Genomic DNA, 15,561 nt, shown 5'->3' on the forward strand with positions numbered 1-15,561 from the left:
GTAGGAGACCTGGGTTTGATCCCTGGGTCAGGAACATCCCCTGGAGAGGAGAATGGCAACCCACTCCAGTATTCTTGCCTGGAGAATCCAATGAAGAGAGGAGGCTAGCAGGCTACAGACCCTGGGGTTGCAAAGAGTCAAACATGATTGATCAACTAACAACACTTTCATAAAGGATCATGTCTATAAATCATATACTGCTATGTAGTCAATGATAGAGCAAACTAATACACACTGGGGATAGATCCTGGGATAAACAGGCAAGAATATCAGTTATTTTTAACATATTCACAGTAAAGAAAAAGAAAAAAGAAGAATGTGTATAGTACTGTGATTTCACACAATAGGCTTAAAGTTGCATAGATTGAATGTTTGTGTCCCTATAAAAATTCACGTTTAATCCTTCAACATAATTTCTATATTACTGAATGCACATGTTTTTCAGAAGCTTCTAATTTTCCAGATGTCTCAATTCTCTGGAGCAGCAGGGTCTTCAGGGAGAACAGGGTGCAGGCAGTCATTGGCGTGTCTGGTTTGTGGAGCACATATTTCTAAGTTATAAGTGACATGGTTGGAGTCCCAGTTTGCCCAGCACTCCTAGTGTATAGCTGTTGTCTCAGTATCCTTACTAGGAGCACCTGTCAAGAGGTCCTGATTTGGATGATAAACTAGCCTATCATTCTATTCCTAAAGTAAGGACTATGTGTATCTTAGTGCAGGAGGGCAGTAACTGCCTTGAAGACCTTGAATTCTTCTCTGAGATAAGGAAGGGGGTCTCCCACACCCCAAACTCCTTCAGCATGAACTTGCCTTGGGTTGACTCAAGGGTGTTAGGGGATGTGGGACTGAGGTTGTCTTGAGTCCTCATAAGCAAGATGAACTCATGGAGTATCCAGAAAATGCAACCCCTCTAAGCTGCCACTGAGACTGGAACAGACATGTATGTGTATGTGTTTATGCACGTGCACGTGTCTGTGTGCATGTGAGTGTGTGTGTGCATTCACATGTGTGTGGGGGTGTGGTAGGAACCTACTCTTTCCAGTGAGAAGAAAAGTGGAAATGAAAAGAAATGGTCTTTATTACTGGAACTGCCTCCTTCTTGTATGCAATACAAAGAAGAAATGAAAGAAAGAGAGATTGATTTAAAGCCACTAAGGACTCAGGATCCTCTGTCACCTCAGTTCCTAAGCACACACTTCAGTGAGAAGCTCTAATAGGAAACTTGTTCTGGAAGAGATACACATTCAGAGCTGCAATAAAAAGCCCTGAGACTCTTTCCTAGGAAAGCTCTAAGCAGGATACACAAAACTCTAGCAACTCATTGAAGATGCTTGTATTTTACTGTGAGGGTTTTCTGTGTTTGAATTCCAAAGGTCACTCCCTGGGCAAGCAACTTTGTGAGAGGAAAGGCAGAGTTAGCTTGGCCAGGACATAAAAATTTGGAGAGAAGATTTGAGGGCTGTTGCTGAAATAGAATAGAGGTGGGGAGAAAGAGAGAGGAAAAGAGTGAAAAAAGAAAGGATGTTGTGTCATACCCTGTGATGAAGGTCAAGTAGGGTGAATGGTGGGAAAAGCCACTAGATTTGGGGTTACAGTATTACTATGTGTTGGGTCCGGGCAGAATCTGCTAAGTCCAACCATGTTATCAGCTCATTCCATATGACACTGGATGGACACAGTAAAGAAAACACAATTTATGCCAGAAAAAATTCCTTCTTCCAACAAAACCATATGTTCACGATAGCAAACCAAGTGGAAGAGATAGGTACAACCAAGGATATTAAAGTGTCTGGGATCTCTGATTTGGATGTCTGAGATATGTTTTAGGTATTTTTAGATAAGTGTCGATCTCTGGGATGAAAAAAAACCCTGGAGAAGGAAATGGAACCCAGTATTCTTGCCTGGAAAATCCCATGGACAGAGGAGCGTAATGGTCTGCAGTCCAAGGGGTTGTGAGAATCAGACATAACTTAGCGACTAAACAACATCAAAGTTTTAGATGAGTGGATGTTAGGAAAACACAAAATCATTGCTGAAACTTTAATTGAATCCAGAATTATACCAAGAAAGGAAGTATGCCTGAAAAAAATTAATATAGTATATGTTTGTACTAGAAGAAATCACAGAAATATTTATTATTGTATCTTGTAAAACACAGTAGTCAAAAGATATACTAAAGTCAGAGAACTTTGCATAACACAAACTCTGCAGTTTTTTTCCACCTTCAAGCCTCCATTAAAGAACTGAAGTGAGAAGAGAGGGGTGTTGAATGAACCTCAAATTGTTTGTTTCCTGCCTCTTCATACAAATATTATAAACCTTATGCAGCAAATTTTCTTTAGATTTAGACAACTATTGTAAGTAGAAAAAGACTTATTCATTTGTTCAATAAAATTTCACTGACTGTGTGCCAGGCATTTAGCACAACTTAAGAACCACTTGTGGCTCCAGATTTGTAGAAAGATAGCTCATTTGGAGCATCTCCAAACTGCCTACCTAGGCAGTTCAAACAGGCTCTGCTGATACCAAGGCTAATAAGTCAGTGACTGCATTGTGATGTGATGCAGATCACTGATACCAGGACACAGATACCAAGGGGGCACCACTTGCATATGCTTCCTTCTCCTTACATTTCAAGTCAGGATGTCCTTATACTCTGGACAGTCTACTCAACTAGTAGACATGACAGATGGGGTGGAGTAACTCCTCTTTCTCCCTGACAGGGCTGATGCTGAGCCCAGCCTCGTCTGTCTGTCCAGGGAAAGCCCAGGGGTCTGCTCGCTCTAGTACCATCATGACAACAATCAGGAGCAGTGGCCCCGGTTTTCATCTCCAAGACCCCCTCTGTCAGCAGTCTGCCCTCCCACCCATTCCTAAAAAGATGGACATGGAGCCATCCTTCCCTTGAGATCTCCTAAATTTGCTGCATTCGAAACTGGAGCCCCCTTCTGTTGCCTCAGAGAGTGAGGGCTGATGTTTTCATTTGCTTTCTCTGTCTGTCTTTCCTGGTAAGGGGAAGCTGGCAACAAGAGAAACAAGCATCTTTGAGGTGACCACCTGAGTACAAGGTGAAGTTTCATCCTTAAGAATTTTGTTCCAGTCTTACACAAACATTTGCTCTTAGGCCTTTGCTTATTAATGGGCAATAATTGCAACAGAATTTTTCAAAAGAAACCCTCATACACCATTATACACACAAACACATGCTTTTTCACTTTTTTTTTTTTTTTTTTTTACTGTGGTAAAAGTCTTATGATGTAAAATGTGCTATTTTAAGCATATTGAACTGTACAGTTCAGGGACACTAAGTACATTCACATTGTTCTGCAACACTTTCTGTCATCCATCTCTGGGATTTTTTTCACCTTCCTAAACTGAACCTCTATCCCCTTTAAACACTGACTTCCCATACCCCTCTTTCCCGACTCCCTGACTCCTGACATCTACCAGTGTCCTTTCTGACTCTGAATTTTAAATTCTGGGTACCTCATGTAAGTGGATTCAAACAGTGTTTTTTGCACCTACTGTATACTGGAATCCTGTTTTAAGATTAACAAATATATGTCCTAAAAACAGATTCTACCTTCCTTTTATTTCCCCTTGTGCTTTACAGTAGGTTCTCATTAGTTTTTATACTAGTATCAATAGTGTACATATATGTTAATCCCAATCTCCTGTTTCATCCCACCCCCACTTTACCCCTCCATGTCCAGACATTTGTTCTCTATGTCTGTGTCTCTACCCCTGCCCTGCAAATAAGTTCATCTATACCATTTTTCTAGATTCCACACATGTGCTTTAAAATATGATATTTTTCTCTCTCTGGTTTAAACACACTTTTGGGGGTCATTTACAGAACTTTAGCTGCAGTTTGGTATGGCTCAGTCAATTCAGTTCAGTAAATCAGTCATGTCCGACTATTTGCAACCCCATGGATTGCAGAACACCAGGCTAGGTCCCTGTCCATCTCCAACTCCTGGAACTTGCTCAAACGCATGTCCATTAAGTCAGTGATGCGATCCAACCATCTCATCCTCTGTCATCTCCTTCTCCTCCTGCCTTCAATCTTTCCCAGCATCAGGGTCTTTACAGATGAGTCAGTCCTTTGCAACAGGTGGCTAAAGTATTGAAGCTTCAGCTTCAGTATCAGTCCTTCCAAGGAATATTCAGGACTGATTTCCTTTGGAATTGACCAGTTTGATCACCTTGCAGTCCAAGGGACTATCAAGAGGCTTGCCAACACCACAATTTAAAAGCATCAATTCTTCAACCCTTAGCCTTCTTTTTGGTCCAACACTCACATCCATACATGACTACTAGAAAAGATTTGACTACACGGACCTTTGTCAGCAAAGTAATGTCTTTGCGTTTTAATACACTGTCTAGGTTTGTCATAGCTTTCCTTCCGAGGAGCAAGCGTTTTTTTAATTTTATGGCTTTAATTTCACTTTTATCAAGAGGCTCTTTAGTTCTTCTTTGCTTTCTGCCATAAGACTGGTATTATCTGCATATCTGAGGTTATTGATATTTCTCATGGCAATTTTGATTTCAGCTTGTGCTTCATCAAGCCTAGCATTTCACATGATGTACTCTGCATATAAGTTAAATAAGCAGGGTGACAATATAAAACCTTGACATACTCCTATCCCAATTTGGAACCAGTCTGTTTTTCCATGTCTGTTTCTAACTATTGCTTCTTGACCTGCATACAGATTTCTCAGGAGGCAGGTAAGGTGGTCTGGTATTCCTATCTCTTGAAGAATTTTCCACAGTTTTTTGTGATCCACACAGTCTAAAGCTTTGGCGTAGTCAGTAAAGCATAAGTAGATGTTTTTTCTGGAACTCTCTTATTTTTCTGTGATCCATCATATGTTGACAATTTCATCTCTGCTCCCTCTGCCTTTTCTAAATCCAGCTTGGACATTTGGAAGTACTCGGTTCACATACTGTTGAAACCTCACTTGGCGAGTTTTGAGCATTATTTTGCTAGAGTGTGAGATGAGTGCAATTGTGCAGTAGTTTGAACATTCTTTGGGATTGCCTCTCTTTGGGATTGGAATGATAACTGACCTTTTCCAGTCCTGTGGCCACTGCTGAGTTGTCCAAATTTGCTGGCATATTGAGTGCAGCACTTTCATAGCCTCATCTTTCAGGATTTGAAATAGCTCAACTGGAATTCCATCACCTCCACTAGCTTTGTTCATAGAGATGCTTCCTAAGGCCCACTTGTCTTCGTATTCCAGGATGTCTGGCTCTAGGTGAGTGATCACACCATCATGGTTATCTGGGTCATTAAGATCTTTTTGTATAGTTCTGTGTATTCTTGCCACTTCATCTTAATACCTTCTGCTTCTGTTAGGTCCATACCACTTCTGTCATTTATGACAGAGAAAAGGTATGGCTGGCACAACTTGAAAGGCAGATTGACAAATTAAAACTCAAATGACAGAAAGCTTTAGAATCTACTGGTTGTGATCACTCCTACTTGCCTGTATTTTGTGTCCTTACATTTGAGAATATTCAAAAGCTGATATTCTAGATATTATGGTACATTAGGTGGCTTTAGGTTTTTTTTTTTCAAATTTGATGAAATAATGCTATTGTGTTTGTTCTTTTTATTAACATCACTTCAAATCCTGTTAAGAACTACGTACAAAGGGTAAATAAATGTTTAATGTATGAAAGGATCCAGCTTTCTTAACTGTTGGGTATTTTAATTAAGAAAACATGGTTATGAAAGGGTCTTCCCAGGTGGCTCAATGGTAAAGAATCCTGCCAATGCAGGAGATGTGGGTTCGCTTCCTGGGTTGGGAAAAACCCCTGGAGAAGGAAATGGAAACCCATTCCTATACTCTTGCCTGGGTAATCCCATGGACCGAGGAGCCCAGTGGACTCCAGTCCATGGGAGCTGCAAAAGAGTCAGACACGACGGAGCATGCATGCACAGTTATGAAAAGTAAAGGGTCATTAACAATACAATTAAAGGTGAAGTCACGATGCATTCATCGCTAAGAACCGCGTGACAAAAATTACTTTCTTCACATTTGTTAGAATTTAAGCAGAAAAGCATAAGATAGAGGATGCTCACAAATTATTCTTTTTTAAATTTCTGAACAGAAAGAAAGAGAACGAGGTTCTAACTTGGCCTTCATATTCCGACTGCCTTTTGCTGCTGGGAGGGTGTTCAGTATCAGCATGTTGGACACACTTCTCTATCAGGTACCCAGTGTTTCCTGTTGCTCTCTAAAGAGTTTATTTTCTGTTTTGTTTCGATTCTATCAAACGAATGATACAACTAGTGTTTCTCATGGAACTGTCAACTTAAATTGGCTCTGGAAGTAACCCAATGTTTTATTTCATGTATTTAATGAATGACCTAAATGTGCCTATGAAAGACATTGTAAGAAAAAAATAATTATTTTTCCGAATAATCTATGAGATGATATTAGGCATTCTTTGACACCAGTGTCCTACAGACTTTCATGTGATGCTTTAATTCATCTACATATTCCTTTCCTTATATAACAAGACTATAAATAAAAGTTAAGAAAAAATTACTAGGTTAAGAAAAAGACACCTTTCTTTCTAATACACATTAAAAAAAATAAGATACCAAATAATGTCAATAAACTGACAAATCAAGGACATTTTCAACATCTGATAACTATTGCCTACCTTAGAAACATGTAAGGAAAATTTTACAGCCTCTCAGAAACATTCAGTTTGTTTCTGAATGGCAGAGTTTTACATTGTCATTTCATCATTGCTAAGTTTGGGTTTTATTTTATACACATACACTATTTTTTTAAACTCTGCCGGAAGCTTAACAGCAGCAATATATTTCATATTCTTTGATTCAAGTATTCAGATAATTTCTAAATATGTCCATTAAGGGAAAAAAGATATTCATAGGGATTTAAACAAAAAACAACAGCAACAAAAAAACTAGTTGAAATATTTCATTGTAAATTTTAGTCATTACAAACTTTTAGAAAATATTCTCTTTTATTCAGCTTATAGTTTTTTGTTATTAAAAATCTAGAATTGTTTTCCTCATGTCCAATAGCATGCATAAAATTTAAACATATCAGTATATCCTAGAAAATAATAGTTTCCATATTTTTTAAGGACAGCTTAACTGTACATGTGTATTTAGCACACTGACAAGATAGATTTTTATTTCTTTTATTAATGGAGGCTTAATGATTGGAGAAGGAAATGGCAACCCACTCCAATATTCTTGCCTGGAGAATCCCACGGACAGAGGAGTCTGGTGGGCAACAGTCCATGGGGTCGCAAGAGTCAGACACGACTTAGCGACTAAACTACCACCACCTAAAGTGGGCTTCCCTGCTGGTTCAGACTGCAAAGAATCTGCCTGCTAATGCAGGAGACACAGGTTCAATTCTTGGGTCAGAAAGATCTCCTAGAGAAGGGAATGGCGATCCACTCCAGTATTCTTGCCCGTAGAATTCCATAGACAGAGGAGCCTGGTGGGCTATAGTCCATGGAGTCAGAAAGACTCAGACACAACTGAGTGACTAACACTTTCACTTTCAATGACATTATAGTGCTTCCCTGGTGGCTCAGTGGTAAAGAATCTGCCTGCCAGTGCTGAAAACGCAGGTTCAATCCCTGGGCCGGGAACATCACCGGAGAAGGAAGTGGCAACCCACTCCAGTATTCTTGCCTGGGAAATCCCATGGGCAGAGAAGCCTGGCTGACTACAGTTCATCAGGTTGCAAAAGAGTCGGGCACAACTTTAGTCACTAAACAATAACAGCAGTGATGTGATAACCTTTAATGTAACCTTTAAGATGCAATAAGATATTCACACTCTAAGCTATTCTGTTTTTCATACACACGATAAATACATATTTTATTTCTGTTGCAGTCATTTGTGAAGGACTATATGATTTCTATTACCAGACTTCTGTTGGGATTGGATACTACACCAGGATCGGGGTTTCTTTGCTCTGTAAGTTAACTACTATCTGAAGTGGAAGATACTTCTGACAGGCATTTCTGAAATCCGTCTATAATGCTCTTTGGCTAACTCTTCTATATCATTTATTTATTTAGTTTTCTAACATATGCTCAAAGAATAGCATCCTGGTTTTTTAAATTGATTAAAAAATGTTTAGGGAAAACATTATTTAAATTAATAATCTTGCAAATAGCCATTCAGAACAAAATTCACAAGTGTTTCCCTCTCCCCACCCCCCTCAGCTGGCATTTGAGATGAATAGTTTCTGACATAGGATGTCATACTGCCAAGGAAAACACTGATCATGTCGTTTAACTTCTGTGTTTTTTTTTTTTCTTTTTTTTTCTTTCTTATCTTTGGCCATGTCCCACAAATTGAAGGATTTTTTTTCCCTGACCAGGGCCCCCTGTAGGGAAAGCATGGAGTCCTAACCACTGGACCACCAGGGAATTCTCTAACCTGTTTTATAAATAAGTGTACTATGTCCAAGTATATTTAAGTGATTTGTTAACAATTCAAATTCATGATTAGCAGAGAGGGAGCAGCACATGCCTCCTGTCCGGGAGTCCTGTGCACCTCCTATTGCACACCTTTCTCAGTAGGGATGCTATAGACCTTTGGATGGACTATTTGTTTTTTTTCTGGAGTGTCCTTTGCACTTCAGAATTTGTATCATCAGCCAACCCTGTCCACTAAGTCCCAGTATCACCCTCTAGTTATCTCAACATTTAAACAAACCCTCACATACAGGTTTCCAACAATTCCCAGTCAATTACCAGTGGTGTCACCCACTGAGATGGAACTAATGCAATGCCATGCTGCCACAAATTGAGCCTTTAGTTTCTCAAGTTTGAGTTGACCTGAGAGATAAGGTTTAGATGGAATGCAGTAAATAGCTTTAATTTACAGATAAGCACTTATGAAATGTTGCTTTGAGATTTTGAAATATCAGTGAAATCTACTTTTAAGGAATGGAAAATAACCATTAGGTTTTTTCTTTCTTAAAAATCTGGTATGTAAATAATCCAATTATATTACAGATGAAGATCACGGAGGATGACTTATGGATCAGGACTTATGCCAGACTTTATCAGAAGTTATGTTCTTCTACTGGAGACGTTCCCATTGGGATCTACAGGACAGAATCTCAAAAGCTTACTACATCTGAGGTTTGAAAATATCCACATATTCCTGTCTTAATGTTTAATGTGATTGAAAACTGTGATTCCTAAACCTAGAAACTTATTTCTGAAATATTGGCCATTAAATTATGTCAGGAATTTCATAAAGTATTTTTGGTGAAAGTGATATTCTAGAGTTTGGACTCAATGCTTTTTGTAGGTTTTCAGGAAGTAAATTAATTCTAAGTAACCTTTTGACACATAAGAAAAGTTCTCAGCACAAGCAATCTAGTTTTTAATATAATCTTAAGCTCCAGTATATTAGCATTTGGAAAGAAGGAAACAGAGATAAGTTAGGGAGCATGAAACTCACCTTTTCTCAAACTCTAGGTTGAGAACTACTTTGGAGCCAAGGAAAGAACCCCAGGAGAAGTGTCAGACCCTGGCTCAATAATCATAATAGCAAACTGGAGCCTATTAAAAATGGAACAGAATTTACAATGCCTGCATACGACAGAAAATATATCCATATTTTAATTTGGTCACACTGTGTGGTTCTAGATTATGGTTTATATTCTTGAAATATTTATCTTCTTCAGATACCTCAATATTATTCAAAATTTTGGTTAACCATTTCTTTGGTCTTATGTGAAACAGAACCTTAACTATGAGACTTAGATCAATTACATGCATTTTAACAGTCATGTAATCGTTACATCAGCTTGTGATTAAAATCAATGAATCTGTGGTGGAAAAGAAGAACTTTATAGGAAGCATAAGGATAATGGAGTAGAGTTTTATTTTCTTGTTACAATTTAGTTTGACGTTTAAGTAAGTGATATTGAGGCCAGAAGAAAATAGTTTCATTTTTCTGAGATGCTTTTTGCTGGTTTCACTGCAGCTTCAGAGGTGCTAAAAGATGTTTTATTGCCATTTCTGCAGCTGAATCTGAGTTTTTCATTGGCTGTGGTCCCTGTAGTTCACACCACAAAGAGCAGGACCAAATTGGAAAAAATCAGGAATGACTGATGGAAGAAACATACCAGACAGTTAAATATGTAAGACAGCTTGGCTGATATGCCTAAAAGTTTAAAAATATTGCATCCAAAAAATATTATTTGATTAACAGTTAAAAGAAAAAAAGTGCTTTCACACCTAAGCAATTAACCATGTCTTACTCAATCTTGATAAAGACAAAGATTTCCACATAGCAGGATACTATCCTGTTTTTATCTTGTAATATGGATTTTGTCAATTTGAAAATAGTCAATTCTTCCATTGGTCAAGTTCATATCCATATTTGTCATTCTGTATTATTAAGAGTCTTTGTTGTATGCTGTTAACAGTGTAGATAGGGAAAAGATAATTGAATATTCATAGTGTCATCAAGGAGCATTTAACATTACATCTCAGTCATTTCTTCCCATCACAAATCAGAAAAATATTTATAAATTCCCAAACCTCCAACTTCTATCAAAAGCACACATCCTTGGAAAAAATAAAAGAATACTAGGTTAAATGAAGGTAATATCTGCTGTCTTCTTATACTGAGTTCAGTTCATCTTTTGGAACACACAGTTTTGTTTAAATTTTATATACTACCTATTACAGAAAAAAAAAAGAGGCAGTTTAAAGATTATAATAAACTTCGAGTACTTTTACAGTAACATATATTAGTAAGGGCAAGAAATTAATGTTACTTTACATCTAAAATGACCTGACTGCTGTGGTTGAAAAGGAATTCTACTTTTATTTTTCTGGCAAATAAGGCAAACATAAAACTGTTGAGTTATATAATAATTGTAGTTTGATACACACAAAGATGTAAGTTCATCTACAGAAAGATTTGTTTTTCCTGATCATTGTTAACAGAGTGAGTACATTATATGTTTCCTTATATGAGATTTAATATTTAGAGATATTTAAGAGAAAGAAAACATGATGAACATTACCTGGCTTTATAGTTTTGCAAGATGCTAAAGTACCAAAAAAGTGGTACTCAGTCAAATCTCATTTTATAAAATCAGGCTCATTCGTGTCTGACTCTTTGAGACCCATGGACTGTGGCCCACCAGGCTCCTCTGTCCATGGGTTTCTCCAGGCCACAATACTGGAGTGGGTAGCCATTCCTTTCTCCAGGGAATCTTCCCAACCCAGGGATCGAATCTGGGTCTCCTGCGTGGCAGGCAGATTATTTGGCATTTACACCACCAGGGAAGCCTCCAGATTACATTAATAGAAATATTTTAGTAAGGCTTAAGATCAAATAGTTTTGAAACTTGAACTGCTCATTCTCTCCCATTTTCTGCTCACTGTTATTCCATTGGGCCAAGTGTTAAGAATCTGGAGACAAACAGTTCCAACAAGCCTATATTCATATATTTTAATGTGTTTTTTAATATTTGTAACAATAGTGACAATCCTAAATAGTGGGTTAGACTTGAATTATAGTACAACAAAAATTATAATTGAAAATTTCACTTCTGCCTTTTGAAGGATGAAGACCATGTTATTCCATAGAACTGAAGAACAAGATAACATGATTTTTATAACCTCTAAATGTTTAGGGCTTATATATTGACTGGGAAGATCAAATTTTAACCTTTATAACATATTTGAAAACTCAGAATATTTCTATACATTTGCTTGAATGTATACATAGGGGTGAAAAATAATCTTACTATAGTATCTAACATTTAAAAAAACAGTACAGCTATTAATATCAATAATGATTTTTGAATATCAATAATGAGGTCAATTTCTTCTCATGAATGTAATCCTTTAATATACTCTTATAATTTTTTATTTTATTTTCTAATAACACCACATTAACTTTTCATCAAATCATAGAAAGATGACTTTAGAAAAAACCTAACATCTTTCTGGCAAATTTTTAAAATATTAGCTTATTCTTTACCTAATTTTATTCAAAAGTGCTATTATAAGTAATCAAGCACATAATTAGATGATAAATGTTATGTGTTATCTGTCGTATATTGTCCTGTTGCTGATTTTTTGTGTATGTATTGTTTAGTCGTTGTTTAAGCTGAATTTTGTGTGTTTCTTTTCCCTCCCTTTGTGTCAGTGTCGAGAAATAGCATCACAAGTAAGTATTTTTGTTTGTCTCCCTTTCTTCAAATGGTCTAATATAATGAGTCATTAGAAGAAAAGAATATTAAAGCTTAAGCTCAATATTTCAGATTTTAAAAGAAAACACGCTGAAATGATTTAATATGTTCTCTTGAAGTTAGTGTATCTGTATTTCCCTAATATGATTGCAAATTAATATTACCTGTTTGTCTTCAAGTTATGTATATGTATTAATGCAATCGCATATTTTACTGTGTGGTGTCATTACCAGCTAGTCACTTACTGGATGTACATTCTCTGTCCTCAAGGGATGTGCCAACTTCAGTGCAGTCAGCTGGGACTGAGATGGAATCGGGGTCTTGACATAAAACATACCTTTAGTTTGCTTCTTAAAGGAGCCTGGATTTGTTAGGAACAGTTATGGGAACAATAGGACCTGAGATGGATTCCTTCTTATACATTTATATTCCTGAAACCTTGATTTATCTTTATGTGATTTGCATTTTTTATTTTCCATTTTCTTCATGTAGATCATGTTAAATAATTGTCATAATGGCCTTAGTACTTAACACAAACTCCCAAACATTAATAGAATTAAAGAAACTATTACAAATATAAGTATTTTCAACTTTAAAAATTGCATTTTGAATGTCAAAGCAGTGGTACAATTCAGCTTACTGTGGAAAAATATCACAAGTGTAAAACTTTGGTGTCAAAATTACCAACCAAAAATATGAGTCTATTTTTGAGCTCGTTGAAGTTCTATATTATCATAATTCCAGAAATTTTGACAGAATGACTGGTATTTTCTCTACAATTTGAAGCCATGTAATAAATGCAAATGTTTATTAAATTATTCTGATCACTCTACATTACTTATTTAAGGTTTAAGAAGCTCTAGCTCTGTCATATTCTTAAATATTCTATGTTTTTTTTTATATATTGCTTCCTTTGGAATTTACAAAATAAGTACTAAAGAAGCTTCTCTTTGGGCTATAAGAATGTTTTAGCTGCTTTCTGACATTTTTCACATGATGGTATATAGACAATGGTAACATTTGTTTATCATGAAGTTGCTCACCAGTTCCAGCTACCATGGCTGCCTGCAGGTGATGCAAATTGAAATTCTAGTTTAATGCAGAATACAGCTCTGGCAAAGGCAAGGTTTGGGGAGCTTATCTTAGAGTTTTTATGGTTTATTTATTAGACTATATTTTGTAATGCTTTAAAAAGTTACTAATGAGTTTAAGCATATATTTCTAAAATTTTTCATTTGTACCAGTATTTGACTTGGCCTGATTGACAAGTTTTCATTTTATTTTTAATGCACTGGCAGACATTATTTCAGGAAGTATTTTAGGAACATGTCACAAGCCAAATTGCTTCACTTTGCCTCTTCTAAACGCATTCTCGAGTATGAATCCAGACTTGATTCACAGTGGTAGAAACACTAGTTAGTGGTCACACCATGTCCCTACAAGGAGTTTGCCTTTGGCTAAAAATTGTATAGCTTCATGTTTGAAAGTGGAGTTAATTTTTTGAATGTAGATTTTTGGCTCTATTGTAGTTTTCCGTGTTGATTCATATGTTCTGCACTTTTAATTCAGATGTCAAGCTTTATTATCTCCTCTTTTCTCTAATTTACCATTATAGATTCAGAGAGTCAAAGGTTTGGCTCATTTCTGAATTTTTGTAGCCAGTTGGAATTTGACTTGTAACTTTCTTCCTGTAATTGCCTTCTTTCTCATAGTTACTATTCTAGGTCCTAAAATCCTCCAGTTAATTTCCTATGTAAACTAAGCTTCTTCCCTCTAATTTGCTGAGTTTTCCACTGTAAGTATCTCCTCAAAATCCTTTTATGAAGAAAAAGCTCTAACTGCACTTTAGATATTAAAATATATTTATCCTTGTAATCCCATTTTTCTTTTCATCCATAATTTCTGTTCTTTCCAATTTTTTTGTTTGTTTGTTTTGTTCTCTCTCTCAACCCTCAAATATGTTCGGGTTTCCTCAAACTCAGGAAACATTCCCCTTTTATTCTACTGTTCTTATTTCACTCTTGCTGTTAAACTCTCAGAAGAGTTCAAATATGCTGCTGTTGCTAAGTCGCTCAGCCGTGTCCAACTCTTAGTGACCCCACAGACTGCAGTCCACCAGTCTCCCTCCTTCCATGGAATTTTCCAGGTGAGAGTACTGGAGTGGGGTGCCAATGATGTGCATCTATTCCTTATCCATGTCTCTCAGTTTTTCCTCACTCTTTGATTGATTCTGTTCTTACTAAAAATCTCTTTTAGCCAAAATCACTGGCATGTTAAATTAGTTGTAATTTGTTTAAACATTATAGGAACTTTAACTGGCTTCGTTGTCTCTTACATCTTAAAATTCTCTTGTCAGTTTTCATTTTATGAATAACTCTTGTTTATCCTGGTTTATTTCTTTTCCTCCTCTTTATTCTGTTCAGTTTCTGCCTATAACAACTCATTTTATTTAAAAAGTTATTTTAAGTCTCTATTGAATTTGTTACAATATTGCTTCCATTTTATGTTTTGTGGGGTTTTTTTGTTGTTTTTTTTTTTGGTCCCAAGGCATGTGAGATCTTAGCTCCCAGACCAGGAATTGAACCCACATCCCCCGCATTGGAAGATGAAGTCTCAACCTCTGGACCACCTAGGAAGTCCCAATACCAACTCATTTTAGATGCTGATCCTGTGATCTTCCATCTGAAAATTTGTCTCTAATCTCCTGTCCTGGGGTTGGCTCTATAACTCAGAACCTCAAGGAGAGGCAGGGATTTACCTCCAATTCTAGGGTGTGCCTTCCTCTTTCAATTCCAGGAAGCACACCATGATTTAAGTGTGGGCTAAGCTTCACTGCAGATTGTCCCCCCAAGAGTGTTAATCTTGGTCTCTGCCCAATGCTGAACATTCTCTTATTTAATCTACACAGCAAGCTAATATGGCAGATGATGTTACTCCCATTTGTAAATGAGCAGAAGCTGAGACACTTAACTTCATAAAATAAAAAGCCTCTTTTTTATTATTATTTTAATCATTAGATTTCACTGAAGTAGCCTCTGCCAGTTTCTGACCACTTCTCTCTTTTCTACCACTTGCTTTGAGATCTCAAAGTACTTTGTTTGAGAATCAACATGGGAACTGACACGAACCAAAACCAGACATTTTTCAAAACTATGTGTATAGCCTTTCCTCTTTTTCTGCACATGACCTTGGAGAACTAATTAAATCTTTAGGTTTCAGTGATTACTTTGAGGTTGATGGAGGGCACATTTGTTTTTCATGTGCTCAGTGTTCTAATTCCTAAACATGAAGAACAAACTCATTATCTGCCATATCTTCTCCGTCT

The 15,561-nt window shown here is 36.8% G+C and overlaps 1 protein-coding gene across 4 annotated transcripts in view; it reads left to right on the plus strand.

Annotated features, from left to right (window-relative positions):
* KCNT2 (potassium sodium-activated channel subfamily T member 2) overlaps positions 1 to 15,561 on the plus strand; it is a 429,544-nt gene that overhangs the window by 377,532 nt on the left and 36,451 nt on the right. For 2 of the 4 annotated variants that reach the window (XM_043924233.1, XM_043924236.1), the window contains 4 exons: positions 6,118 to 6,219; positions 7,895 to 7,978; positions 9,028 to 9,156; positions 12,194 to 12,214. In XM_043924233.1, coding sequence (XP_043780168.1) covers positions 6,118 to 6,219; positions 7,895 to 7,978; positions 9,028 to 9,156; positions 12,194 to 12,214 — 336 coding nt within the window. The remainder of the gene's footprint in view (positions 1 to 6,117; positions 6,220 to 7,894; positions 7,979 to 9,027; positions 9,157 to 12,193; positions 12,215 to 15,561) is intronic. The other 2 variants (XM_043924234.1, XM_043924235.1) reach the window with 1 other exon arrangement.

The sequence above is a fragment of the Cervus elaphus genome, chromosome 14 (assembly GCF_910594005.1).
Source record: "Cervus elaphus chromosome 14, mCerEla1.1, whole genome shotgun sequence".
NCBI lineage: Eukaryota > Metazoa > Chordata > Mammalia > Artiodactyla > Cervidae > Cervus > Cervus elaphus.